The 26,447-nt window shown below is 55.3% G+C and overlaps 1 protein-coding gene across 1 annotated transcript; it reads left to right on the forward strand.

The window, feature by feature from the left end:
- Nucleotides 1–2,755: 2,755 nt before the first annotated feature.
- On the forward strand, nucleotides 2,756–26,447 carry LOC142924194 (uncharacterized). The gene is made up of 13 exons (XM_076066002.1): nucleotides 2,756–7,668; nucleotides 8,771–8,870; nucleotides 10,487–10,644; nucleotides 12,181–12,317; nucleotides 13,558–13,704; nucleotides 14,728–14,866; nucleotides 19,420–19,501; nucleotides 21,181–21,353; nucleotides 22,349–22,409; nucleotides 23,544–23,661; nucleotides 24,150–24,621; nucleotides 25,120–25,409; nucleotides 25,709–26,447. Exons 1-13 carry the CDS (start codon nucleotides 7,666–7,668, stop codon nucleotides 26,046–26,048), a joined length of 2,220 nt encoding a protein of 739 aa, XP_075922117.1. The 5' UTR covers nucleotides 2,756–7,665; the 3' UTR covers nucleotides 26,049–26,447.

Genomic DNA, 26,447 nt, shown 5'->3' on the forward strand with positions numbered 1-26,447 from the left:
GTTGTGGGTTCGTGTTGAGTGTGTGGGTCCGTGTTGTGGGTTCGTGGGAAGTGTGTGGGTCCATGTTGCGGGTTCGTGGTGAGTGTGTGGGTCCGTGTTGTGGGTTCGTGGTGAGTGTGTGTGTCCGTGTTGCGGGTTCGTGGTGAATGTATTGGTCTGTGTTGTGGGTTTTTGGTGAGTGTGTGGGTCCGTGTTGTGGGTTCTTTGTGAGTGTGGGTTTGTATTGTGGGTTCGTGGTGAGAGTGTGGGTCCGTGTTGTGGGTTCGTGGTGAGTGTGTGGGTCCGTGTTGTGGGTTCGTGGTAAGAGTGTGGGTCCGTATTGCGGGTTCCTGGTGAGTGTGTTGGTCTGTGTTGTGGGTTCGTCGTGAGTGTGTGGGTCCATGTTGTGGGTTCGTGGTGAGTGTGTGGGTCCGTGTTGTGGGTTCGTGGTGAGTGTGTGGGTCCGTGTTGTGGGTTCGTGGTGAGTGTGTGGGTCCGTGTTGCGGGTTCGTGGTGAGTGTGTGGGTCCGTGTTGTGGGCTCGTGGTGAGTGTGTGGGTCCGTGTTGTGGGTTCGTGGTGAGTGTATGAGTCCGTGTTGTGGGTTCGTGGTGAGTGTGGGGGCCCATGTTGTAGGTTCGTGGTGAGTATGTTGGTCTGTGTTGTGGGTTCGTGGTGAGTGCGTGGGTCCGTGTTGTGGGTTCGTGGGAAGAGTGTGGGTCCGTATTGCGGGTTCCTGGTAAGTGTGTTGGTCTGTGTTGTGGGTTCGTGGTGAGTGTGTGGGTCCGTGTTGTGGGTTCGTGGTGAGTGCGTGGGTCCGTGTTGTGGGTTCGTGGTGAGTGTGTGGGTCCGTGTTGTGGGTTCGTGTTGTGGGTTCGTGTTGAGTGTGTGGGTCCGTGTTGTGGGTTCGTGGGAAGTGTGTGGGTCCATGTTGCGAGTTCGTGGTGAGTGTGTGGGTCCGTGTTGTGGGTTCGTGGTGAGTGTGTGTGTCCGTGTTGCGGGTTCGTGGTGAATGTATTGGTCTGTGTTGTGGGTTTTTGGTGAGTGTGTGGGTCCGTGTTGTGGGTTCTTGGTGAGTGTGAGTTTGTATTGTGGGTTCGTGGTGAGAGTGTGGGTCCGTGTTGTGGGTTCGTGGTGAGTGTGTGGGTCCGTGTTGTGGGTTCGTGGTAAGAGTGTGGGTCCGTATTGCGGGTTCCTGGTGAGTGTGTTGGTCTGTGTTGTGGGTTCGTGGTGAGTGTGTGGGTCCATGTTGTGGGTTCGTGGTGAGTGTGTGGGTCCGTGTTCTGGGTTCGTGGTGAGTGTGTGGGTCCGTGTTGTGGGTTCGTGGTGAGTGTGTGGGTCCGTGTTGTGGGTTCATGGTGAGTGTGTGGGTCCGTGTTGTGGGTTCGTGGTGAGTGTGTGGGTCCGTGTTGCGGGTTCGTGGTGAATGTATTGGTCTGTGTTGTGGGTTCTTTGCGAGTGTGTGGATCCGTATTGTGGGTTCTTGGTGAGTGTGGGTTTGTATTGTGGGTTTGTATTGTGGGTTCGTGGTGAGAGTGTGGGTCCGTATTGCGGGTTCGTGGTAAGAGTGTCTTTGTCTGTGTTGTGGGTTCTTGGTGAGTGTAAGGGTCCGTGTTGTGGGTTCGTGTTAAGTGTGTGGGTTCGTGTTGTGGGTTCGTGGTGAGTGTGTGGGTCCGTGTTGTGGGTTCGTGGGAAGTGTGTGGGTCCGTGTTGCGGGTTCGTGGTGAGTGTGTGGGTCCGTGTTGTGGGCTCGTGGTGAGTGTGTGGGTCCGTGTTGTGGGTTCGTGGTGAGTGTATGGGTCCGTGTTGTGGGTTCGTGGTGAGTGTGTGGGCCCATGTTGCAGGTTCGTGGTGAGTATGTTGGTCTGTGTTGTGGGTTCGTGGTGAGTGCGTGGGTCCGTGTTGTGGGTTCGTGGGAAGAGTGTGGGTCCGTATTGCGGATTCCTGGTAAGTGTGTTGGTCTGTGTTGTGGGTTCGTGGTGAGTGTGTGGGTCCGTGTTGTGGGTTCGTGGTGAGTGCGTGGGTCCGTGTTGTGGGTTCGTGGTGAGTGTGTGGGTCCGTGTTGTGGGTTCGTGTTGAGTGTGTGGGTCCGTGTTGTGGGTTCGTGGGAAGTGTGTGGGTCCATGTTGCGAGTTCGTGGTGAGTGTGTGGGTCCGTGTTGTGGGTTCGTGGTGAGTGTGTGTGTCCGTGTTGCGGGTTCGTGGTGAATGTATTGGTCCGTGTTGTGGGTTTTTGGTGAGTGTGTGGGTCCGTGTTGTGGGTTCTTGGTGAGTGTGGGTTTGTATTGTGGGTTCGTGGTGAGAGTGTGGGTCCGTGTTGTGGGTTCGTGGTGAATGTATTTGTCTGTGTTGTGGGTTCTTGGTGAGTGGGTGGATCCGTGTTGTGGGTTCTTGGTGAGTGTGGGTTTGTATTGTGGGTTCGTGGTGAGTGTGTGGGTCCGTGTTGTGGGTTCGTGGTGAGTGTATGAGTCCGTGTTGTGGGTTCGTGGTGAGTGTGTGGGCCCATGTTGCAGGTTCGTGGTGAGTATGTTGGTCTGTGTTGTGGGTTCGTGGTGAGTGCGTGGGTCCGTGTTGTGGGTTCGTGGGAAGAGTGTGGGTCCGTATTGCGGGTTCCTGGTGAGTGTGTTGGTCTGTGTTGTGGGTTCGTGGTGAGTGTGTGGGTCCGTGTTGTGGGTTCGTGGTGAGTGCGTGGGTCCGTGTTGTGGGTTCGTGGTGAGTGTGTGGGTCCGTGTTGTGGGTTCGTGTTGAGTGTGTGGGTCCGTGTTGTGGGTTCGTGGGAAGTGTGTGTGTCCATGTTGCGGGTTCGTGGTGAGTGTGTGGGTCCGTGTTGTGGGTTCGTGGTGAGTGTGTGTGTCCATGTTGCGGGTTCGTGGTGAATGTATTGGTCTGTTTTGTGGGTTTTTGGTGAGTGTGTGGGTCCGTGTTGTGGGTTTTTTGTGAGTGTGGGTTTGTATTGTGGGTTCGTGGTGAGAGTGTGGGTCCGTGTTGTGGGTTCGTGGTGAGTGTGTGGGTCCGTGTTGTGGGTTCGTGGTAAGAGTGTGGGTCCGTATTGCGGGTTCCTGGTGAGTGTGTTGGTCTGTGTTGTGGGTTCGTCGTGAGTGTGTGGGTCCATGTTGTGGGTTCGTGGTGAGTGTGTGGGTCCGTGTTGTGGGTTCGTGGTGAGTGTGTGGGTCCGTGTTGTGGGTTCGTGGTGAGTGTGTGGGTCCGTGTTGTGGGTTCATGGTGAGTGTGTGGGTCCGTGTTGTGGGTTCGAGGTGAGTGTGTGGGTCCGTGTTGCGGGTTCGTGGTGAATGTATTGGTCTGTGTTGTGGGTTCTTGGTGAGTGTGTGGATCCGTATTGTGGGTTCTTGGTGAGTGTGGGTTTGTATTGTGGGTTTGTATTGTGGGTTCGTGGTGAGAGTGTGGGTCTGTATTGCGGGTTCGTGGTAAGAGTGTCTTTGTCTGTGTTGTGGGTTCTTGGTGAGTGTAAGGGTCCGTGTTGTGGGTTCGTGTTAAGTGTGTGGGTTCGTGTTGTGGGTTCGTGGTGAGTGTGTGGGTCCGTGTTGTGGGTTCGTGGGAAGTGTGTGGGTCCGTGTTGCGGGTTCGTGGTGAGTGTGTGGGTCCGTGTTGTGGGCTCGTGGTGAGTGTGTGGGTCCGTGTTGTGGGTTCGTGGTGAGTGTATGAGTCCGTGTTGTGGGTTCGTGGTGAGTGTGTGGGCCCATGTTGCAGGTTCGTGGTGAGTATGTTGGTCTGTGTTGTGGGTTCGTGGTGAGTGTGTGGGTCCGTGTTGTGGGTTCGTGGTGAGTGCGTGGGTCCGTGTTGTGGGTTCGTGGTGAGTGTGTGGGTCCGTGTTGTGGGTTCGTGTTGAGTGTGTGGGTCCGTGTTGTGGGTTCGTGGGAAGTGTGTGGGTCCATGTTGCGAGTTCGTGGTGAGTGTGTGGGTCCGTGTTGTGGGTTCGTGGTGAGTGTGTGTGTCCGTGTTGCGGGTTCGTGGTGAATGTATTGGTCTGTGTTGTGGGTTTTTGGTGAGTGTGTGGGTCCGTGTTGTGGGTTCTTGGTGAGTGTGGGTTTGTATTGTGGGTTCGTGGTGAGAGTGTGGGTCCGTGTTGTGGGTTCGTGGTGAGTGTGTGGGTCCGTGTTGTGGGTTCGTGGTAAGAGTGTGGGTCCGTATTGCGGGTTCCTGGTGAGTGTGTTGGTCTGTGTTGTGGGTTCGTCGTGAGTGTTTGGGTCCATGTTGTGGGTTCGTGGTGAGTGTGTGGGTCCGTGTTGTGGGTTCGTGGTGAGTGTGTGGGTCCGTGTTGTGGGATCGTGGTGAGTGTGTGGGTCCGTGTTGTGGGTTCATGGTGAGTGTGTGGGTCCGTGTTGTGGGTTCGTGGCGAGTGTGTGGGTCCGTGTTGCGGGTTCGTGGTGAATGTATTGGTCTGTGTTGTGGGTTCTTGGTGAGTGTGTGGATCCGTATTGTGGGTTCTTGGTGAGTGTGGGTTTGTATTGTGGGTTTGTATTGTGGTTTCGTGGTGAGAGTGTGGGTCCGTATTGCGGGTTCGTGGTAAGATTGTGTTTGTCTGTGTTGTGGGTTCTTGGTGAGTGTAAGGGTCCGTGTTGTGGGTTCGTGTTAAGTGTGTGGGTTCGTGTTGTGGGTTCGTGGTGAGTGTGTGGGTCCGTGTTGTGGGTTCGTGGGAAGTGTGTGGGTCCGTGTTGCGGGTTCATGGTGAGTGTGTGGGTCCGTGTTGTGGGTTCGAGGTGAGTGTGTGGGTCCGTGTTGCGGGTTCGTGGTGAATGTATTGGTCTGTGTTGTGGGTTCTTGGTGAGTGTGTGGATCCGTATTGTGGGTTCTTGGTGAGTGTGGGTTTGCATTGTGGGTTTGTATTGTGGGTTCGTGGTGAGAGTGTGGGTCTGTATTGCGGGTTCGTGGTAAGAGTGTCTTTGTCTGTGTTGTGGGTTCTTGGTGAGTGTAAGGGTCCGTGTTGTGGGTTCGTGTTAAGTGTGTGGGTTCGTGTTGTGGGTTCGTGGTGAGTGTGTGGGTCCGTGTTGTGGGTTCGTGGGAAGTGTGTGGGTCCGTGTTGCGGGTTCGTGGTGAGTGTGTGGGTCCGTGTTGTGGGCTCGTGGTGAGTGTGTGGGTCCGTGTTGTGGGTTCGTGGTGAGTGTATGAGTCCGTGTTGTGGGTTCGTGGTGAGTGTGTGGGCCCATGTTGCAGGTTCGTGGTGAGTATGTTGGTCTGTGTTGTGGGTTCGTGGTGAGTGTGTGGATCCGTGTTGTGGGTTCGTGGTGAGTGCGTGGGTCCGTGTTGTGGGTTCGTGGTGAGTGTGTGGGTCCGTGTTGTGGGTTCGTGTTGAGTGTGTGGGTCCGTGTTGTGGGTTCGTGGGAAGTGTGTGGGTCCATGTTGCGAGTTCGTGGTGAGTGTGTGGGTCCGTGTTGTGAGTTCGTGGTGAGTGTGTGTGTCCGTGTTGCGGGTTCGTGGTGAATGTATTGGTCTGTGTTGTGGGTTTTTGGTGAGTGTGTGGGTCCGTGTTGTGGGTTCTTGGTGAGTGTGGGTTTGTATTGTGGGTTCGTGGTGAGAGTGTGGGTCCGTGTTGTGGGTTCGTGGTGAGTGTGTGGGTCCGTGTTGTGGGTTCGTGGTAAGAGTGTGGGTCCGTATTGCGGGTTCCTGGTGAGTGTGTTGGTCTGTGTTGTGGGTTCGTCGTGAGTGTTTGGGTCCATGTTGTGGGTTCGTGGTGAGTGTGTGGGTCCGTGTTGTGGGTTCGTGGTGAGTGTGTGGGTCCGTGTTGTGGGATCGTGGTGAGTGTGTGGGTCCGTGTTGTGGGTTCATGGTGAGTGTGTGGGTCCGTGTTGTGGGTTCGTGGCGAGTGTGTGGGTCCGTGTTGCGGGTTCGTGGTGAATGTATTGGTCTGTGTTGTGGGTTCTTGGTGAGTGTGTGGATCCGTATTGTGGGTTCTTGGTGAGTGTGGGTTTGTATTGTGGGTTTGTATTGTGGTTTCGTGGTGAGAGTGTGGGTCCGTATTGCGGGTTCGTGGTAAGATTGTGTTTGTCTGTGTTGTGGGTTCTTGGTGAGTGTAAGGGTCCGTGTTGTGGGTTCGTGTTAAGTGTGTGGGTTCGTGTTGTGGGTTCGTGGTGAGTGTGTGGGTCCGTGTTGTGGGTTCGTGGGAAGTGTGTGGGTCCGTGTTGCGGGTTCGTGGTGAGTGTGTGGGTCCGTGTTGTGGGCTCGTGGTGAGTGTGTGGGTCCGTGTTGTGGGTTCGTGGTGAGTGTATGAGTCCGTGTTGTGGGTTCGTGGTGAGTGTGTGGGCCCATGTTGCAGGTTCGTGGTGAGTATGTTGGTCTGTGTTGTGGGTTCGTGGTGAGTGCGTGGGTCCGTGTTGTGGGTTCGTGGGAAGAGTGTGGGTCCGTATTGCGGGTTCCTGGTAAGTGTGTTGGTCTGTGTTGTGGGTTCGTGGTGAGTGTGTGGGTCCGTGTTGTGGGTTCGTGGTGAGTGCGTGGGTCCGTGTTGTGGGTTCGTGGTGAGTGTGTGGGTCCGTGTTGTGGGTTCGTGTTGAGTGTGTGGGTCCGTGTTGTGGGTTCGTGGGAAGTGTGTGGGTCCATGTTGTGAGTTCGTGGTGAGTGTGTGGGTCCGTGTTGTGGGTTCGTGGTGAGTGTGTGTGTCCGTGTTGCGGGTTCGTGGGGAATGTATTGGTCTGTGTTGTGGGTTTTTGGTGAATGTGTGGGTCCGTGTTGTGGGTTCTTGGTGAGTGTGGGTTTGTATTGTTGGTTCGTGGTGAGAGTGTGGGTCCGTGTTGTGGGTTCGTCGTGAGTGTGTGGGTCCGTGTTGTGGGTTCGTGGTAAGAGTGTGGGTCCGTATTGCGGGTTCCTGGTGAGTGTGTTGGTCTGTGTTGTGGGTTCGTCGTGAGTGTGTGGGTCCATGTTGTGGGTTCGTGGTGAGTGTGTGGGTCCGTGTTGTGGGTTCGTGGTGAGTGTGTGGGTCCGTGTTGTGGGTTCGTGGTGAGTGTGTGGGTCCGTGTTGTGGGTTCATGGTGAGTGTGTGGGTCCGTGTTGTGGGTTCGTGGTGAGTGTGTGGGTCCGTGTTGCGGGTTCGTGGTGAATGTATTGGTCTGTGTTGTGGGTTCTTGGTGAGTGTGTGGATCCGTATTGTGGGTTCTTGGTGAGTGTGGGTTTGTATTGTGGGTTTGTATTGTGGGTTCGTGGTGAGAGTGTGGGTCCGTATTGCGGGTTCGTGGTAAGAGTGTGTTTGTCTGTGTTGTGGGTTCTTGGTGAGTGTAAGGGTCCGTGTTGTGGGTTCGTGGTAAGTGTGTGGGTCCGTGTTGTGGGTTCGTGGGAAGTGTGTGGGTCCGTGTTGCGGGTTCGTGGTGAGTGTGTGGGTCCGTGTTGTGGGTTCGTCGTGAGTGTGTGGGTCCGTGTTGTGGGCTCGTGGTAAGAGTGTGTTTGTCTGTTTTGTGGGTTCTTGGTGAGTGTGTGGATCCCTGTTGTGGGTTCTTGGTGAATGGGGTTTGTATTGTGGGTTATTGGTGAGGGTGTGAGTCCGTAGTGAGGATGCGGGTTCGTGGTGAGGATGTGAGTTTGTGATGAATGTGTGAGTCCGTGTTGACGATGAGAGTCCACTTGTGATCGCGGTGACCTCGCCCTCCACTGACTCTCTCCTCCTTCCCCCCCCCCCTCCACTCTCCACGCAGAGACACCGAGATATTTACGGAGCACAACAACGCTACTCTCAGAATTAGCGCCATGGTATGCGTGACCCCTTTTGCTCGACATATGAACCACACCAGGACTTACAAAACACCACCCACACTGATGAACACCCTCACTTACAAACACCACACCAACACCCTCACTGACGAACACCCTCACTGACGAACATCCTCACTTACGAACACCACCCACACCTATGAACACCCACACTTACGAACACCACCCACACTTACAAAGATCCACACTTGCGAACACTACCCACCTACGAACACCCACACTTACGAACACCACCCACACTTACAAAGATCCACACTTACGAACACTACCCACCTACGAACACCCACAATTACGAACACCACCCACACTCATGAACACCCACACTTACAAACACCCACACCTTTGAACACAGTTTTGTTACAGCCTCAAGGGGACCGTTGTCTTTGTGTGTGTGTTGACGAGTCTACTGCACCTTTGTCTATGTGTGTGTGTATGTGTGTAGCGATAGTGTAGCGGTTTGCGCGCTGCGCTATGAACCTGTCGACCCGGGTTCGATTCCCGCTCACGGCCGACACCAGTGACGATTATCTGAACCGGTCCCGGGCCTCCCCTAGGTCGACTCAGCCTCAAATGAGTACCTGGTGCGGTGTGTAAACATTGCCACTAGGGAGAAAAAGGCGGTCGGGCGTGGTGCTGGCCACCCACCCCCTCGTGTACCGTTCCGGCCTTCATAGGTGCTCGCTAACAGCACTTGCCCCCTACAGTCTGTTAAGGCTATATGGGGGATCTTTATTTTTTATTTATGTGTATGTGGGGAGCGGTAGTGTAGCAGTTTGCGCACTGCCACGAACCTGGCAACCCGGGTTCGATTCCCGCTTATGGCCAACACCAGTGACGATTATTTGAACCGGTCCTGGGCCTCCCGTAGGTCGACTCAGCCTCAAATGAGTACCTGGTGTGGTGTGTAAACATCGCCACTGTGGAGACAAAGGCGGCCGGGCATGGTGCTGCCCACCTACCCCTTCGTGTGCCATGCTGGGCTTCATAGGGGCTCGCTATCAGCACTTTCCCCAACAGTCTGTTACAAGCTATACGGGGGATCTTTGTCTTTGTACGTGTGTGTGTTTATGTGTGTGTGTAGACAAGTCGAGCTGGACCGAGTGGGAGGCAGCCTCCGTCTATCACCACGTGGAGTGCGTTCACCTCCGGCACCGGATTAATCCGCAGCAAATCACCCAAAGGTTAGAGAGAGAGAGAGATGAGCAGGAAAATCATCAAAGTCTAAGAATGATAGCAGCTCAAATAGCAGCAGATCAACCAAGTGGCCTGATATCATCAAATCATCATCATTGTCATCGCCTGGAAATGCACAGCAGCAGCGAAAAAACACTTTGATAAAAGCGTGACGATGGTGATTCCTCAAAATGTGAAGGGGAACAAATCCACGCAGTGACCAACACGGAGACCCACAGAGACACACATAGAGACCCACAGACACCCAGCCACCCACAGAGACACCCATAGAGACCCTTAGACCCACAGAGACACCTATAGACACATAGAGACTCACAGATATACCAATAGACACATAGAGACACCCATAGAGACCCATAGACACACAGAGATACCCAAAGAGACTCCAAAGACACATAGAGACACCCATAGAGACCCATAAACACACAGATACACCCCACAAAGAACCATAGATCCACAGAGACACCCATAGACACCCACAGAGACCCATACCTTAGCACGGTTAGCTACGTGCAGTGCGAACGAAGTTCATCATCCGTACACGCACCCTGTACCGCTCCGTGGGTCTCTGAGTATCGGTCTCTGTGGGTCTATATGGTTCTATATGAGTATAGGTCTTTGTGGGTCTCTGGTTCTATATGAGTGGCAGTCTCTGTGGGTCTCTATGGTTCTATATGAGTATGGGTCTCTGTGGGTCTATGAGGGTCTCTGTGCGTCTCTGTGGGGCTCTATGGTTCTATATAAGTATGGGTCTCTGTGGGTCTCTAGTTCTATATGAATATGGGTCTCAGTGGGTCTCTGAGGGTCTCTGCGTCTCTGTGGAGCTCTATGGGTATCCTTGGGTCTCTATGGTTCTATATGAGTATGGTTCTGTGTGGGTCTCTGTGGGTCTCCATGGTTCTATATGAATATGGGTCTCTGTGGGTCTCTGGTTCTATATGAGTATGGGTCTATGAGGGTCTCTATGCATCTCTGTGGGGCTCTATGGTCTATATGAGTGGGTCTCTGTGGGTCTCTGGTTCTATATGAGTATGGGTCTCTGTGGGTCTATGAGGGTCTCTGTGCATCTCTGTGGGGCTCTATGGGTCTCCTTGGGTCTCTATAGTTCTATATGAGTATGGTTCTTTGTGGGTCTCTGAGGATCTCTGTGGTTCTCTATGAGTCTCTATAAGTCTGTATCAACGTGCACTTAGAGCAAATGGCTCCCACATGGTGATGACGACGATGGTGACGATGATGATGACGGTGATGATGACGACGACGATGACGTTGATGACGATGTTGACGATGATGATGATGATGACGACGATGATGATGACGACGATGATGATGACGATGATGACGACGATGACAACGATGATGATGACGATGATGATAATGAAGATGACGACGATGATGATGACGATGACGACGATGATGACGATGACGACGATGATGACAATGATAATGATGACGACGACGATGACAATGATGATAATGATGATGACGATGATGACGACGATTAGGATGATGATACCAGTCACTTCGGTGGGGGGCTTAACCCGGTGTGTGCGTAAATAAAATTAGTTTATAGTTTAAGTTGTTATTGTTGTCACGTGTGCAGCGATCCTGAGTCTCTTCAAGCCTCACTTGACTGAGCGCCAGAAGCTGGAGCTGGCCACCATGCAGGAAGTTTGGTTCTTCACTCTGGACGGGGAAGGAAGCTCACGAGGGGGAGTGAAGAACGGAGAATTTGACGACGACGACAACAACTACATCCTTGTGAGACTCACAGACACACACAAAGACACAGACACAACAACAACAACCGCCATTCGCCACTAAGTGGCGGTGACGTCACCACAACGCTTGTGCCAGGCGAGGTGCACCTTGAGGCCACGTGAAGTGTTGAACGCCCGCTGCCAGGAGGTCACGGGGTAGACCCAGGTGCCACGGGACGACTGTCTGAGATGACTGGCTGATGCACCACCTGTGCCCCCTACTGTGCCATCCTGCTGTGCTTTAGCCACCCGGCGCTCCGCTCATTGTTGTGACCGTCGCTCCTCCGCCCTCCGTTGTTGTTGGAGGGCGGCTGCCTCCAACTTCCCAGTAGCGTCCTTCACGAGCCTCCTCCACAGAGGCTGATCTTGACACCGCATCCTCCTGTACCACATCACTCCATCTCTTCTCTAGCCCGTGCTGCGCCCGTTTAGCCCCCTTGATCCGGCCGAATAAAATCTGTTTCGGCATGCGTTGGCTGGGCATGCGGGCTACATGACCCATCCAACGCAGCCTTGCCTGCCGGAGGAGCTCACCGATGGGACCTTGCCCAGATCTTTCAAAGATTTGTGAGCTCCTCACACAATCCAGCCTGGTTAAACCCATGATGGATCGTAGGCAGGCTAGCCTAAATGTTTCTAACTGGCGAAGATGTTCCATTTGGGGGGTCCACGTTTCGCAAGTGTAGAGAAGGGAGGGAATGACCGTGGCCGAGAAGACCTGAAGCTTAGTGCGGAGCGACAGACCAGGTAGCTTCCACACAGCGTTACACAACCGATGAAAATATATTGCCGCCCGACTGATTCTGAGTGAGACCTCTGCTGTTAAACTGTAGCTGGTCATAAGCACACTGCCCAGGTATGGGAAACTCTCCACTCTCTCCACAATTGCCCCATCACCGATTGGGAGTTGTGGGGGTGGAGTATCCGATGGTACAAAATACCCAGGCAGGTGCTTGGTTTTGGTGGGGCTGATGGTAAGGCCCCATCTCTTAGTGGCACACTCCAGTCTCAGCAGCAGCGTCTCCAACTCCTCCTCTGAATGAGCAGCTATTACCAAATCATCGGCATACATAACGTGGTTGAGCAATAGGGAGCCATCCGTTGACCGCACCCGGGCATCGATCAGCCTCCCATTATATCTGTACCAAATGGAGATTCCCCCGGTACAGCTATTGAAGGCTTCACGAACTACGTGGTCAAAATAGATGTTAAATAATATGGGAGCCAGAGGACATCCCTGTCACACCCCAAGGTGTACAGGGAATGGCTCTGACTCCCGGCCACGTAGTTTTACCCGGGCCTGTTCACTATCATGAAGGCCCACACAGAGACACTGATTCCCATAAAGCACCACAGATTAGCACGGTTGGCTACGTACAGTGCGAAAGAAGTTCAACATACACACATACAGAGACACCCAGACACATAGAGACGCACAGAGACACCCACAGACACCCACAGTGACCCACAGATTAGCACTGTTGGCTACATGTGACCTCCTCGTGACCCCCACCCTGACCTCCCGTGACCCCTGCAGGTCCAGAACGAGCACTTCTACTACCGCTTCCAGCTGGACAGGAAGATTGGGCAGGGTGGGCAGAGCGTGGTGGTGAGGTGTCTGGACCACAAGACTCGGACGATGGTGGCTCTCAAGATCCTCGCCTCGCCCTCCACGTGAGTGGGCCCTGGCGCAGCAGTGCAGTCAACAACAACAATAACACCACCAATAACAAGAACAATAAACAAACACACACTATGGGACTGCTGCTGGCTGTGAACCACAACAACAAACAATGACTGAACATCCTTTACTTGAATCTCCATCGCTCAACCACCACCTCCCCACCACCACCTCCACAGCGACACTCCCACCCCACCACCACCTCCCCACCACCCTCACCACCACCACCACCACTGGTTGTGTGTTGGAGACGAACCCCACCACAACACTGACAATTGACTTTGACACTTTCCAACACAACAACCAGTTAAGTGCTGAGCAAGTAACGAGCTGGCCAAGCGTTTTGTGTTTAGGTGACAAACCACCTCAACCAATTGGGCGTGTGTCAGTGTGGCGGGTTTAATGACACAACATTTATATTTACGTCATATAACCCAAACTCACCTCTATTGTGGATAATATTGATAGCGACAGACCAACTACGCATTACCCATTACTACTACTCAGTGTTACAGACACAGACCCACTACTACTAATCAGTGTTACACACATAGACCCACTACTACTACTCAGTGTTACACACACAGACACATTACTACTACTCACTGTTACACACACAGACCCACTACTACTACTCAGTGTTACACACACAGACCCACTACTACTACTCAGTGTTACACACACAGACCCATTACTACTACTCAGTGTTACACACACAGACCCACTACTACTCAGTGTTACACACACAGACCCACTACTACTACTCAGTGTTACACACATAGACCCACTACTACTACACAGTGTTACACACACAGATCCAATACGACTTCTACTCAGTGTTACACACACAGACCCACTACTACTATTCAGTGTTACACACACAGACCCACTACTACTACACAGTGTTACACACACAGATCCAATACGACTTCTACTCAGTGTTACACACACAGACCCACTACTACTACTCTGTGTTACACACACAGACCCACTACTACTACTCAGTGTTCCACACACAGACCCACTATTACTACTCAGTGTTCCACACACAGACCCACTACTACTACTCAGTGTTCCACACACAGACCCACTGTATATTAAAGTCTAAACTCTCTGTCTCTGTCTCTCTCTGTCTGTCTCTGTCTTGATCTCTGTTTCTTTATGTCTCTTTCTCTCTATCTGTCTCTCTTTCTTTCTCTCTCTCGTTCTGTGAACTTGCTCACTCGCTCGCAGCTCCAGGGAAGAAAAGCACCAGAGAACAGAGCTGCTAATGTCCATGGAGCTCCAGAGCGACCGTAGCAACGTGGACTACAACGTAGTCAGGGTCCTGGAGACTTTCTACTTTCGAGGCCACAAATGCCTTGTCATGGAGCTGTTGAAGTACGCACACCACCAGCACCACTACCACCACTCACTCACTCATTAACTCACCACCAACATTCACTCACCCACTCACTCGTTCACTCACTCACCCACCACCCACTCACTCACCACCACCACCGACTAACTCACCATCACCACCACCACCACCACTCACCCACCACCACCACCACTCACCCACTCACTCACTCACCACCACCACTTACCCACTCACTCACTCACCACCACACCACTCACCCACTCACCCTCCACCACCCACCCACCATCACCACCACACCACCCACTCAACCACCCACCATCACCAGCACAACCCCTCACCCAACCACCCACCATAACCACCCACCCACCACCCATCCACCATCACCCACCAGCACCCACCACCACCAAACACCACCACCAAACACCACCACCACCAAACACCACCACCACAACACCACCACCACCCATACAGACCCATAGAGACACCCATACCCATACATTAGTACGGTTGGCTATGTATGGTGCAAAAGAAGTTCTGCATACATTCACACACAGAGACCCACAGACCCCCAGACCCACAGAGACCCATAGAGACCCACAGAGACACCCACACAGACACCCATAGAGACCCACACATTAGCATGCTTGGCTACGTACGGTGTGAATGAATTTCAACATACGCACACAAAGATCAAAGATCCCCCATATAGCCTTAACAGACTGTAGTGGCAAGTGCTGTTAGCGAGCACCTTTAAAGGCCGGCACGGCACACGAGGGGGTGGGTGGCCAACACCACGCGCGGCCGCCTTTGTCTCCCCAGTGGCGATGTTTACACATCGCACCAGGTACTCATTTGAGGCTGAGTCGACCTAGGGTAGACCCAGGACCGGTTCAGATAATCGTCACTGGGTGTTGGCCATGAGCGGGAACCGAGCCCAGTTCGCCAGGTTCGCAGCGCAGCACGCTAACCGCTGATGTCACTGACGTCGTCGCTGACGTCGTCGCTGATGTGACTGACATGGTCGCTGTCTCTCCGCGTGGCAGGGCGAAACTCCATTGCGTGCTCAGACAGATGACGCTGTGGCAAAGTCACGAGGATGCGGTGAGGTCGTACACTAGGGCCATCCTCCACTTCCTGGCCCACACCAAGTCCCGGGGCATCGTACACGGGGACATCAAGCCCGTGAGTGGAGTGCATGCTGTGTAATGGTGTCTGTGTGTGTGGGTGTATATGTGTGTGGGTGTCTGTGTGTGAGTGTGTGTGTGTGAGTGTCTGTGTGTGGGTGTGTCTGCGTGTGTGGGTGAGTACACGGTAAAACAACCCGCTAACTCCTCGCAGTGCCGGATGGGCAACTCTGTCGTGGACAGTGCTGTGGGGGGAGGGCCAATTCCGATTGGCTACTCCCCTCATGGCGTCTGTGACCACCACAGTGGCTAAACGGGGGGCTCTGGATGGGTGCGAGGGGCTGGTAACCCCTCCACCTTCAAAATTTTACCACTAAACCACGACTGAAATATGTAACTAATAAGCTTGTGCCGGAGGCCCCAGGGGGACAAGCATTTTTGACGTCTCCTGGCCAAACTCCAATTGGCGGAGCCAGGAGATTGAATCTCTACACTCGGGGCTCCTCCAGAAACAACGAAAAGCCACTTCGTGTGGCCACGTGGAATGTTCGAACGCTCACTGCGGAGGAGAGGCTGCCACTCCTCTGTCGGGAGCTGGACCGGTACCGCCTGGATCTCTGTGGCATTCAGGAGGTCCGGTGGACCGGTTCTGGCTCCTGCCACCATGAGGGGTGGACAGTCCTCTACTCGGGGCAACAGACTGCCAAACAACAGGATGTGGCTCTTCTTTTGAACAAAAGAATGAAGGGGGCGTGGGAGCGTGGCGGTGAGGTGTGGGAAGCTGTAAGCCCCAGGCTACTTTGGGCTCGCCTTCCCATCAACCGGAGGAGAGGAGTGGTGTTCGTGGTTATTTATGCCCCCTCCGAAGACGAACATCCGTGGAGGGATGCAGGCAAAGCCGATGAGTCAGATGCCTTCTATGACCTCGTGCCACAGGTGCTGGCTAAAGTGGCCCCTCAGGATAGAGTCATCTTGTTGGGTGACTTCAATACCCGAGTTGGTCATGATGCTGGCACCTGGTCTGGAGTGATTGGAGGGCATGGGCCAGATCAGCTCAATAACAACGGTAGGAGGCTGCTAGATTTTTGTGCAACCCATGGGCTTGTAATTACCAACACGCTGTTCCGGCATCGGCGCATCCACACAACATCATGGATGCATGCCGGGTCCAAGCAAGAACATCTGCTGGACTACATAGTGACGGACTAGAGGATGCGAGCCCATGTCCTTGACACCAGGACCTACCGTGGAGCTGATCTGCCCTCTGACCATCGACTAGTCATCTGTAAGATGCACCTGCCATTCTTCCACTCCGGTGTTGGGTGTACACCCAGGACCCCATTCCAACCTAAAGTGGCCTGGTCTCAGTTATCTGATGAAAGTTGCAAGTGAGAATTTCATCATCGCTTGCGGCTGGGGTTGGCATTGTCCCCCACTCCTCCTGATGTCGAGGGTAAATGGGCGAGGTTTAGGACTGTGACTCATGCAGCTGCAATGGCTGCTTTGGGTACGTGGTCCAGACCTCCCCAGAGACCCTGACTGACAGAGGAGGTGTTGAGGTTGGTTGAGAAAAAGCGACAGGCCCACTGTCATTGGCTACAGAATCCCACGTCAGAGAATGAGGAGGCTTACCACAGCCTTCGCTCGGAGGTTTGGAGAGCCGTGAGGCGCTGCAATGATGGGTGGTGGTCGCAGGTTGCTGAGGAGATGGAGTCTGCCTCAGTGGCCCGCGATCACAAATCTCTATTTAACTCCATCAAAAAAGTAACCTGCAGCGCCACACCTATTACCATCATTAGGGGAAAAAACGGTGATCCAATCTCTGACCCCCAGGAACAGGTTTGCAGATTTGCTGAGCATTTCTGTGAGGTCCTGGGGGAGGGGAAATCCATCAGCCAGGAAAACATCGTGGCACAAAGTGGGGATGATCCTGCTGAGGCTGCAGTGCCTCAAATATTGGAAGAAGTCACCCCCTGTGAGTGGCTGGCTGAGGTGCCATCTGTTGAGGAAGTACTGAAGGTGATCCAGAGTCTGAGACCAGGAAAGGCACCGGGTAGAGATGATCTCCCAAGCGAAATGCTGAGGGAGGGTGGCGTTTGTGCACAGACTGCCCTATATGACTTCATAACAACAGTCTGGACCACTGGATGGGTTCCGCAGGATTGGCAGAAGGGGGACCGCAAAAACTGTAACAACTACAGGGGCATCTCACTCCTCAGTGTGCCGGGAAAGGTCCTGGCAAGGATTATTCAACATCGCCTTGCCAGGCACGCTGAGGAGAGGCTTGCGGAGCCCCAATGTGGTTTCAGGAAAGGGCGGTCCTGCACAGATGCCATATTTTCTGTCCGTCTGCTACAGCAGAGGTGTAGGGAATTCCAACAAGACCTACATCTCTGCTTTATTGACCTTGATCTTCGTGCTTTTGGAGTCCCTGACCCTCTGCTCACGATCATTAAGGACCTTCATGATGGTGAGCCGGCCCGGGTAAAACTACGTGGCCGGGAGTCAGAGCCATTACCTGTACACCTTGGGGTGCGACAGGGATGTCCTCTGGCTCCCACATTATTTCACATCAATTTTGACTACGTAGTTCGTTAAGCCTTCAATAGCTGTACCGGGGGAATCTCCATTTGGTACAGATATAATGAGGGGCTGATCGATGCCCGGGTGCGGTCAAGGGATGGCTCCCTATTGCTCAACCACGTTATGTATGCCGATGATTTGGTAATAGCTGCTCATTCAGAGGAGGAGTTGGAGATGCTGCTGCTGAGACTGGAGCGTGCCACTAAGAGATGGGGCCTTACCATCAGCCCCACCAAAACTAAGCACCTGCCTGGGTATTTTGTACCATTGGACACTCCACCCCCACAACTCTCAATCGGTGATTGGGCAGTTGTGGAGAGAGTGGAGAGTTTCCCATACCTGGGCAGTGTGCTTATGACCGGCTGCAGTTTAACAGCAGAGGTCTCACTCCGAATCAGTCGAGTGGCAATATCTTTTCATTGGTTGCGTAACGCTGTGTGGAAGCTACCTGGTCTGTCGCTCCGCACTAAGCTTCAGGTCTTCTCGGCCACGGTTATTCCCTCCCTTCTCTACGCTTGCGAAACGTGGACCCCCCTAATGGAACATCTTTGCCGGTTAGAAACATATAGGCTAGCCTGCCTACGATCCATCCTGGGTTTAACCTGGCTGGATTGTGTGAGGAGCTCACAAATCTTTCAAAGATCTTGGCACGGTTCCATCGGTGAGCTCCTCCGGCAGGCAAGGCTGCGTTGGCTGGGTCATGTAGCCTGCATGCCCAGCCACCGCATGCCGAAACAGCTTTTGTTCGGCCGGATCTAGGGAGCTAAATGGGCGCGGCACGGGCTAGAGAAGAGATGGAGTGATGTGGCACAGAAGGACGTGGAGCTAAGTGGACTTGCCGATGACTGGTACCAGTGGTGTCAAGATCGGCCTCTGTGGAGCAGGCTCGTGAAGGACGCTGCTGGGCAGTTGGAGGCAGTTGCCCTCCAACAACAACGGAGGATGGAGGAGCGACGCTCACAATAACGAGCGGAGCACCGGGTGGCTAAAGCACAGAAGGTTGGCACAGTAGGGGGCACAGGTGGTGCATCAGCCAGTCATCTGAGTCAGTCGACCCGTGGCACTTGGGTCTGCCCCGTAACCTCCTGCCAGCGGGCGTTCGACACTTCACGTAGCCTCAAGGTGCACATGGCCTGGCACAAGCGTCGTGGTGACGTCACCGCCACTTAGTGGCGAATGGCGGTTGTTGTACACGCTGGGGTGCTGGTGCTCGCTCTGCAGATGTAAATGCCACTGATTATTCATGTTCTGCAGATGTAGATGTCACTGGTGTTCTTCATGTTCTGCAGATGTAGATACCACTGGTTCTTCACGTTCTGCAAATGTAGATGCCACTATGTCTTAACGTCCTGTAGATGTAGATGGCACTGGTTTTTCACGTCCTGTAGATGTAGATGCCACTGGTTTTTCACGTTCTGCAGATGCAGATGCCACTCGTTCTTCACGTTCTGCAGATGTAGATGTCACTCGTTCTTCATGTTCTGCAGATGTAGATGCAAATAGTTCCTCATGTTCTGCGGATGTAGATGCGACTGGTTCTTCACGTTCTGCAGATGTAGATGCCACTGGCTCTTCACGTTCTGCAGATGTAGATACCACTGGTTCTTCACGTTCTGTAGATGTAGATGCCACTGGTTCCTCACGTTCTGTAAATATAGATGCCACTGTTCCGTCACGTTATGTAGATGAAGATGTCACTGGTTCTTCATGCTCTGTAGATCCCACTGGTTCTTCACGTTCTGTAGATGCCACTGGTTTTCCATGTTCTGTTGATGTAGATGCCACTGGTTCTTCCCGTTCTGTAGGTGCCACAGGTTGTTCATGTTCTGTTGATGTAGATGCCACAGGTTCTTCACGTTCTGCAGATGTAGAGGTCACTGTTTTTTTGCGCATATCTCTGAAACTTCGTAAGTTGAACGTCTGTGAGCGGAGGCAGTCCCCCTGCACAGACGCTCGGTCGTAAACGACGCTCACCGCCTTTACCATGCTGGGTGTGAATTCCCTCCCTGCGGCTCACTCCCCATCCAGAGCAACGTTCTGTTGGCGAACATCGCGGATGGCATCGTCAGGGTCAGGAACTTCGCCTCAAGCTTCTTTGTGGATGGCAAAAGTGAGTGGAGACACCCACACACACCCACCCATCCACCCACTGACACCCCCACATACCCATCTACCCACCCATCCACCCACCTACACATCCATTCGCCATCAACCCATCCATTCCCCCACCCATCAAGCCACCCACCGACCCCCCCATCAATCCACCCACCTATCCACCCACCCACTGACCCATCCACCCACCCACCCATCCATCCACCCACCCATCCACCCACCCAGCCACCCACCTACCCATTCACCCACCCAGCCACTGACCCATCCACCAACCCACTCACCCACCCATCCATATATCCATCCATGCACCTACCCACCCACCCAGCCATCCACCCATCCATCTACCCACCCAGCCATCCAGCCACCCACTCACCCACCCACCCATCCACCCACCCACCCATCCACCCACTAGCCCATCCACCCACCCGCTCACCCACCCACCCACACATCCATTCACCCATCCACCCATCAACCCATCAACCCATCAACCCACCGACCCATCCACCCACCCACCCACCCACTCTCCCACCCACCCACCCATCCATCTATCCATCCATCTATCCATCCATGCACCCACCCACACAGCCATTCACCCACCCATCCATCCACCCACCCAGTCATCCAGACACCCACCCACCCAGCCATCCAGCCACCAACTCACCCGCCCACTCACCGAGCGATCCACGCACCCACCCAGCGAGCCATCCACCCACTCACCCACCCACCCACTGATTCAGCTACCCAGCCACCCACTCACCCAGCCACCCACTCACCCAACCACCCACTCACCCACCCACCCATCCATCTATCCATACATCCACCCACCCAGCCATCCACCCACCCACCCACCCACCCAGCCATCCATCTACCCACCCATCCACCCCTCCACCCAGCCATCCAGCCACCCACTCACCCAACCACCCACCCGGCCATCCACCCACCCACTCATCCATCCAGCGACCTACTCACCCATCCACCCAGCCAGCCATCCACCCACTCACCCACCCACCCACTCACCCAGCCAGCCAGCCAGCCATCCACCCACTTACCCACCCACCCACTCATCCACCCAGCCAGGTAGCCATCCACCCACTCACCCACGCGCCCATCCACCCACCCATCCACCCACCCACCGACCCCCCCCATCCAGCGACCCACCCACACACCCATCCACCCATACACCCATCCACCCATACACCCACTCAACCACCCATCCATCTATCTACCCACCCACCCAGCCATCCACCCACCCAGCCATCAAGCCACCCACCCACCCACCCAGCCGGATATCCACCCACTCACCCACCCACTCACCCACTCACCCACCCAGCCATCCACCCACCCGCCCAGCCACTGACCCACCCACCCATCCATCTATGCACCCACCCACCCACCGACCCATCCAGCCACCTACCCACTCACCCACTGACCTGCCCATCCAGTCACCCACCCATGAATCCACCCACCCACCCACTCACCCATCCGCCCACCCACTCACCCATCCATGTATCCATCCACCCACCCACTCACCCGCCTAACCATCCACCCCCCACCCAGCCACTGCCCCAGCCACCCAACCCAGCCACCCAACCCAGCCACCCAACCCACCCACCCACCTACACACACGTACCTAGTCTACAATCTTCATCATCATCGCTGCTGTTGTCGTCTGCACAGCCTCGCACGTGGGAGGAACCCTCGCCTACGTGGCCCCCGAGGTGCTTCTCGGCTACCCGGCGACCTGCGCTGTGGACACATGGTCGCTGGGCTGCACCGTCGCCAAGCTGGCCACCGACAGGGAACTCTTCCTCTCGTTCAGCCGCGACGACCACCTGGCTTGCTGCATCGAGGTGACTGGGGAGCCTCCCTGGGGGGCCTCGAGCGACGACCTGGCCCACAGCCAGCCAGTCACCCAGCCAGTCACTCAGTCACCCAACCCTGTCAGCCAGTCACCCAACCAGCCACCCAACCACCCACCCACTCACCTACCCACCCACCTACCTACGCATCCTCTCACTCACCTACACATTTACCCACCCACCCATCTACCTACTTACCCGCACACTCACCCACCTACTTACCCAGCCACCCACCTACCTACACACCCACGTAACCACCCACTCACCCACCTACCTACCTACCCACCCACTCACTCATCCACCTACCCACCCACTCGCCCACCCCCTCACCCACCCACCTACCCCCTCACCCACCCACCTCCTCACTGACTCACCCACCTACCCACCCAGTAACCCTCCCACCTACACACCCACTGACCTATCCACCCATCCACTCACCCACTCACCCACTCACCCATCCACTCACCCACTCACCCACTCACCCACCCACTTACCCACCGACCTACCCACCCATTCACCCACTCACCTACCTACCCACTCACCCACCCACCTACCTATCCACTAACCCACCCACTCACCCTCCCCCCACCCACCTACTCACCCATGATGCTAGATGCGCTGAGCAACAACGATAATGTCACGTTCAGGTCTTTCGTCGTACAGCCAATGAAAAACAGCCACGTAGCTCAGTGGGGCCTTCCCTGGTGAAATCAAAATAGTTCAGTTTTAGTGTGGGCCTCTGAGTCTCAATGGTTTTATATGAGTCTCTGGACCTCTATGGGTCTATGTATGGGTCTCTGTCGGTCCGTATGGGTCTCTCTATGGGTCTCTGTGGATCCATATGGGTCTCTGTGAGTCCCTATGGTTTTATATAAGTCTCTGGATCTCTATGGGTCTCTGTATGGGTCCCCGTGTGTAACACGCGTGTAACATTCGTGTAACATGCGTGTGTCCCTCTGTGTGTCTGTCTTGAAATGGTTGCGCAGATCCTGGGCATGCCTCCAAAAGAAATGGTGGAGAAAGCTCGCAAAAGAGCGGCATACTTTGGTGAGTTGAAGGGTGGTGTGATGGTGGTGTGGTGGTGGTGAGGTGGTGGTGTGGTGGTGGTGAAGTGCTGGTGAGGTAGTGGTGAGGTGGTGGTGGTGGTGGTGTAACGCTAGCGGTGTGGTGGTGAGGTGGTGATGGTGTGGTGGTGGTGGTGGTGAGGTGGTGGTGGTGAGGTGGTGGTGGTGTAGAGGTGGTAGTGGTGTAGAGGTGGTAGTGGAGGTGGTGAGGTGGTGGTGAGGTGATGGTGTGGTGGTTGTGTGGCAGTGGATAGTGGTGAGGTGGTGGTGTGATGGTCGTGAGGTGTAGTGGTGGTGAGGTGTTAGTGGTGGCGATAGTGGTGGTGTGGTGGTGGCGGGGTGGTGGTGTGGTGGTGGTGTAGAGGTGGCAGTGTGGTGGTATGGTGGTAGTGGTGGTGTGGTGGTGTAGAGGTGGCAATAATGGTGGTGAAGTAGTGGTCATGTGGTGGTGGTATAGGGCTAGCGGTGTGGTGTGAGGTGGTGATGGTGTGGTGGTGGTGGTGAGGTGGTGGTGGTATGGTGGTGTAGATGGGGTAGTGGAGGTGGTGTGGTGGTGTTGGTGAGGTGGTGGTATGGCAATGGATAGTGGTGGTGTGGTGGTGGTGGTGAGGTGGTGTTGTAGGGGTAGCGGTGTGGTGGTGAGGTGGTGGTGGTGTGGTGGTGAGGTGGTGGTGTGGTTTTGGTGTGGTTGTGGTGAGGTAGTGGTGAGGTAGTGGTGGTGAGGTGTTGGTGGTGGCGATGGTGGTGGTGTGGTGGTGTTCTAGGGGTAGCGGTGTCGTGGTATGGTGGTAGTGGTGGTGTGGTCAGGTGGTGGTGGTGTGGTGGTGAGGTGGTGGTCGTGCTTTGGTGGTGGCGTAGAGGTGGTAGTGGAGGTGGTGTGGGGGTGAGGTGGTGGTGTTGTAGGGGTAGCGGTGTGGTGGTGAGTGGGTGGGTAGGTGGGTAGGTGGTTGGTGACACTGTGCGTGCCTCTCTCTGTGTGTCTCTCTTTCCATCTCTCTGTCTGTGTATGTGTCTCTCTCTCTGTCTCTCTTCCTCTTTTTTTGTCTCTCTGTGTATCTCTCTGTCTCTATCTCCCTCTCTGTGTGTATGTATATCTCTCTCTGTCTCTGTCCTACAGATGAGGCCGGCCAGCCTCACTGCCCGGCCAGGAAACGACTCCCGGCAAGTGTCCCCCTGCGTTTGGTGCTGCGGGGATGTGGAGCTCAGCTTGTGGCCTTCATTAGCAGCTGCTTGCAGTAAGAACACAGACACATACCGCTCGTGTAGCCTCAAGCCGACTGTAGGGGCAAGTGCTGTTAGTACTAGCGAGTAGCAGCGCCTATACACAGACAAAGATCCCCCGTGTAGACTCTAGCAGATTGTAGGGGCAAGTGCTGTTAGTAGTAGCGAGTAGCAGCACCGCCTATGAAGGCCTCCGGCACTGTGGCACACACAGAGGAGGTGGGTGGCTAGCACCACCACGTCCGGCCACCTTTGTCTCCCCAGTGGCGATGTTTACACTAGGTACTCATTTGAGGCTGAGTCGACCTAGGGGAGGCCTAGGACCAGTTCAGATAATATAATTGCTGTCACTGGTGTTGGCCGTGTGCAGGAATCTAACTCGGGTTTCTGCCGGGTTCATAACACCACCGCTGTCCATTACACACACACACGTACACACACACGTACAGATGGGAACGTCAAATCCTCACCTCCCCTGTCTCCATCCCCCCCGCCTCCCCAGGTGGGATCCAGAACTCCGCATGACACCGGAGCAGGCGCTGAGTCACGGCTGGCTCCAGAACGAGACCACCACCATCGAGGCCACCCCCACCACCATCGAGGCCACCCCCACCACCATCGAGGCCACCCCCACCACCATCGAGGCCACGCCCACCACCATCGAGGCCACCCCCACCACCATCGAGTCCACCACCATCGAGGCCACTCCCACCACCATGGAGGCCACCCCAACCACCATGGAGGCCACCCCCACCACCATGGAGGCCACCCCAACCACCATGGAGGCCACCCCCACCACCATGGAGGCCACCCCCACCACCATGGAGGCCACCCCCACCACCATCGAGGCCACCCCCACCACCATCGAGGCCACCCCCACCACCATCGAGGCCACCCCCACCACCATCGAGGCCACCCCCACCACCATCGAGGCCACCCCCACCACCATCGAGGCCACCCCCACCACCATCGAGGCCACCCCCACCACCATCGAGGCCACCCCCACCACCATCGAGGCCACCCCCACCACCATCGAGGCCACCCCCACCACCATCGAGGCCACCCCCACCACCATCGAGGCCACCCCCACCACCATCGAGGCCACCCCCACCACCATCGAGGCCACCCCCACCACCATCGAGGCCACCCCCACCACCATCGAGGCCACCCCCACCACCATCGAGGCCACCCCCACCACCATCGAGTCCACCCCCACCACCATCGAGGCCACCCCCACCACCATCGAGGCCACCCCCATCACCATCGAGGCCACCCCCACCACCATCGAGGCCACCCCCACCACCATCGAGGCCACCCCCACCACCATCGAGGCCACCCCCACCACCATCGAGGCCACCGCCACCACCATCCAGGCCACCACCATCGAGGCCACCCCCACCACCATCGAGGCCACCCCCACCACCGTCGAGGCCACCCCCACCACCGTCGAGGCCACCCCCACCACCGTCGAGGCCACCCCCACCACCGTCGAGGCCACCCCCACCACCGTCGAGGCCACCCCCACCACCGTCGAGGCCACCCCCACCACCGTCAAGGCCACCCCCACCACCGTCGAGGCCACCCCCACCACCATCGAGGCCACCCCCACCACCATCCAGGCCACCACCAGCGAGGCCACCCCCACCACCATCGAGGCCACCCCCACCACCAGCGAGGCCACCCCCACCACCAGCGAGGCCACCCCCACCACCATCGAGGCCACCCCCATCACCAGCGAGGCCTTTGGAGCTGCGGATCTACGGTGAGACTCCCTCTGTATGCTCAGTGCAGGGTCTCTGAGTATGGGTCGTTGTGAGTCTGTATGGGTCTCTGAGTATGGGTCTCGATGCATCTATATGAATTTAGTATTTGGTCTGCCGCTATGAATCCCCACGTGACGATGATGATGATGACATCAGCCACTTGGTTGAGCTGCTTTCATTTGTGATGGCCAGGTCCACTTCTGGCCGTGGGGACCGATCGCGACCTCTGGCTGTAGTACCAGCATGACGATGATTATGATGATGTGCTGCTGTGGTGCTGCTGCCTCTCTCTTCACAGAGCTGAGTCGGAGAAAAAGCCCCCATCATCATCATCCTTGTCATCATCGCTGGATGAGGATGAGACAGAGGAGGTGGAGGAGGAGGAGAACGAGGATCAGACGGAGGATGAGACAGAGGAAGAGGAGAAGATGGAAGTGGAGGAGAAGACAGAAGACGAGGAGCAGATGGAAGTGGACGAGAAGACAGAAGAGGATGAGCAGATGGAAGAGGAGGAGGTGCAACAGCAGCAGGAGAAGAAGAAGAAAAAGAAGCAAAGGGGTCTGGCCCATATGGGCAGGGCGCTCTCCTCGATCTTCCGCCGCCTGCTGCTGTGTGGTGGGCAGCCCACGGCAGAGTAGCGGGGGGGTGGTGGTGGAGTCGGTGCCAACCACCACCACCACGAGCAGCAGCACCGCACCACCCACCCACCCACACACAGTCACCCCACACACACCCAGCCACCCACACTCACTCACCCCACACACCCACTCACCACACTCACTATCGTGGAGACCAGCTGTGGAAGACGACTGAAGAGCGGCCGCCAGACATGGACTGGACACAGCCACTCACTGCACTCACCACACGCTCACCCCACCACACACTCACCAGTAGCTTACCCAGGGCCCCCCTTATCTCAGGCTACAACCCTAACACGTGGTGTGTGTTAAAATTGCATTGTACGTGTGTAGTTTTGTATATTATTATTGTAAATATGATTGTTATAATTATATATGAAGTCACCAGTATGTGAAAAA

This window comes from Petromyzon marinus, chromosome 10 (genome assembly GCF_048934315.1).
Source record: "Petromyzon marinus isolate PM22_M1 ecotype Great Lakes invasive population chromosome 10, UKy_Petmar_22M1.pri1.0, whole genome shotgun sequence".
Classification (NCBI taxonomy): Eukaryota; Metazoa; Chordata; class Hyperoartia; order Petromyzontiformes; family Petromyzontidae; genus Petromyzon; species Petromyzon marinus.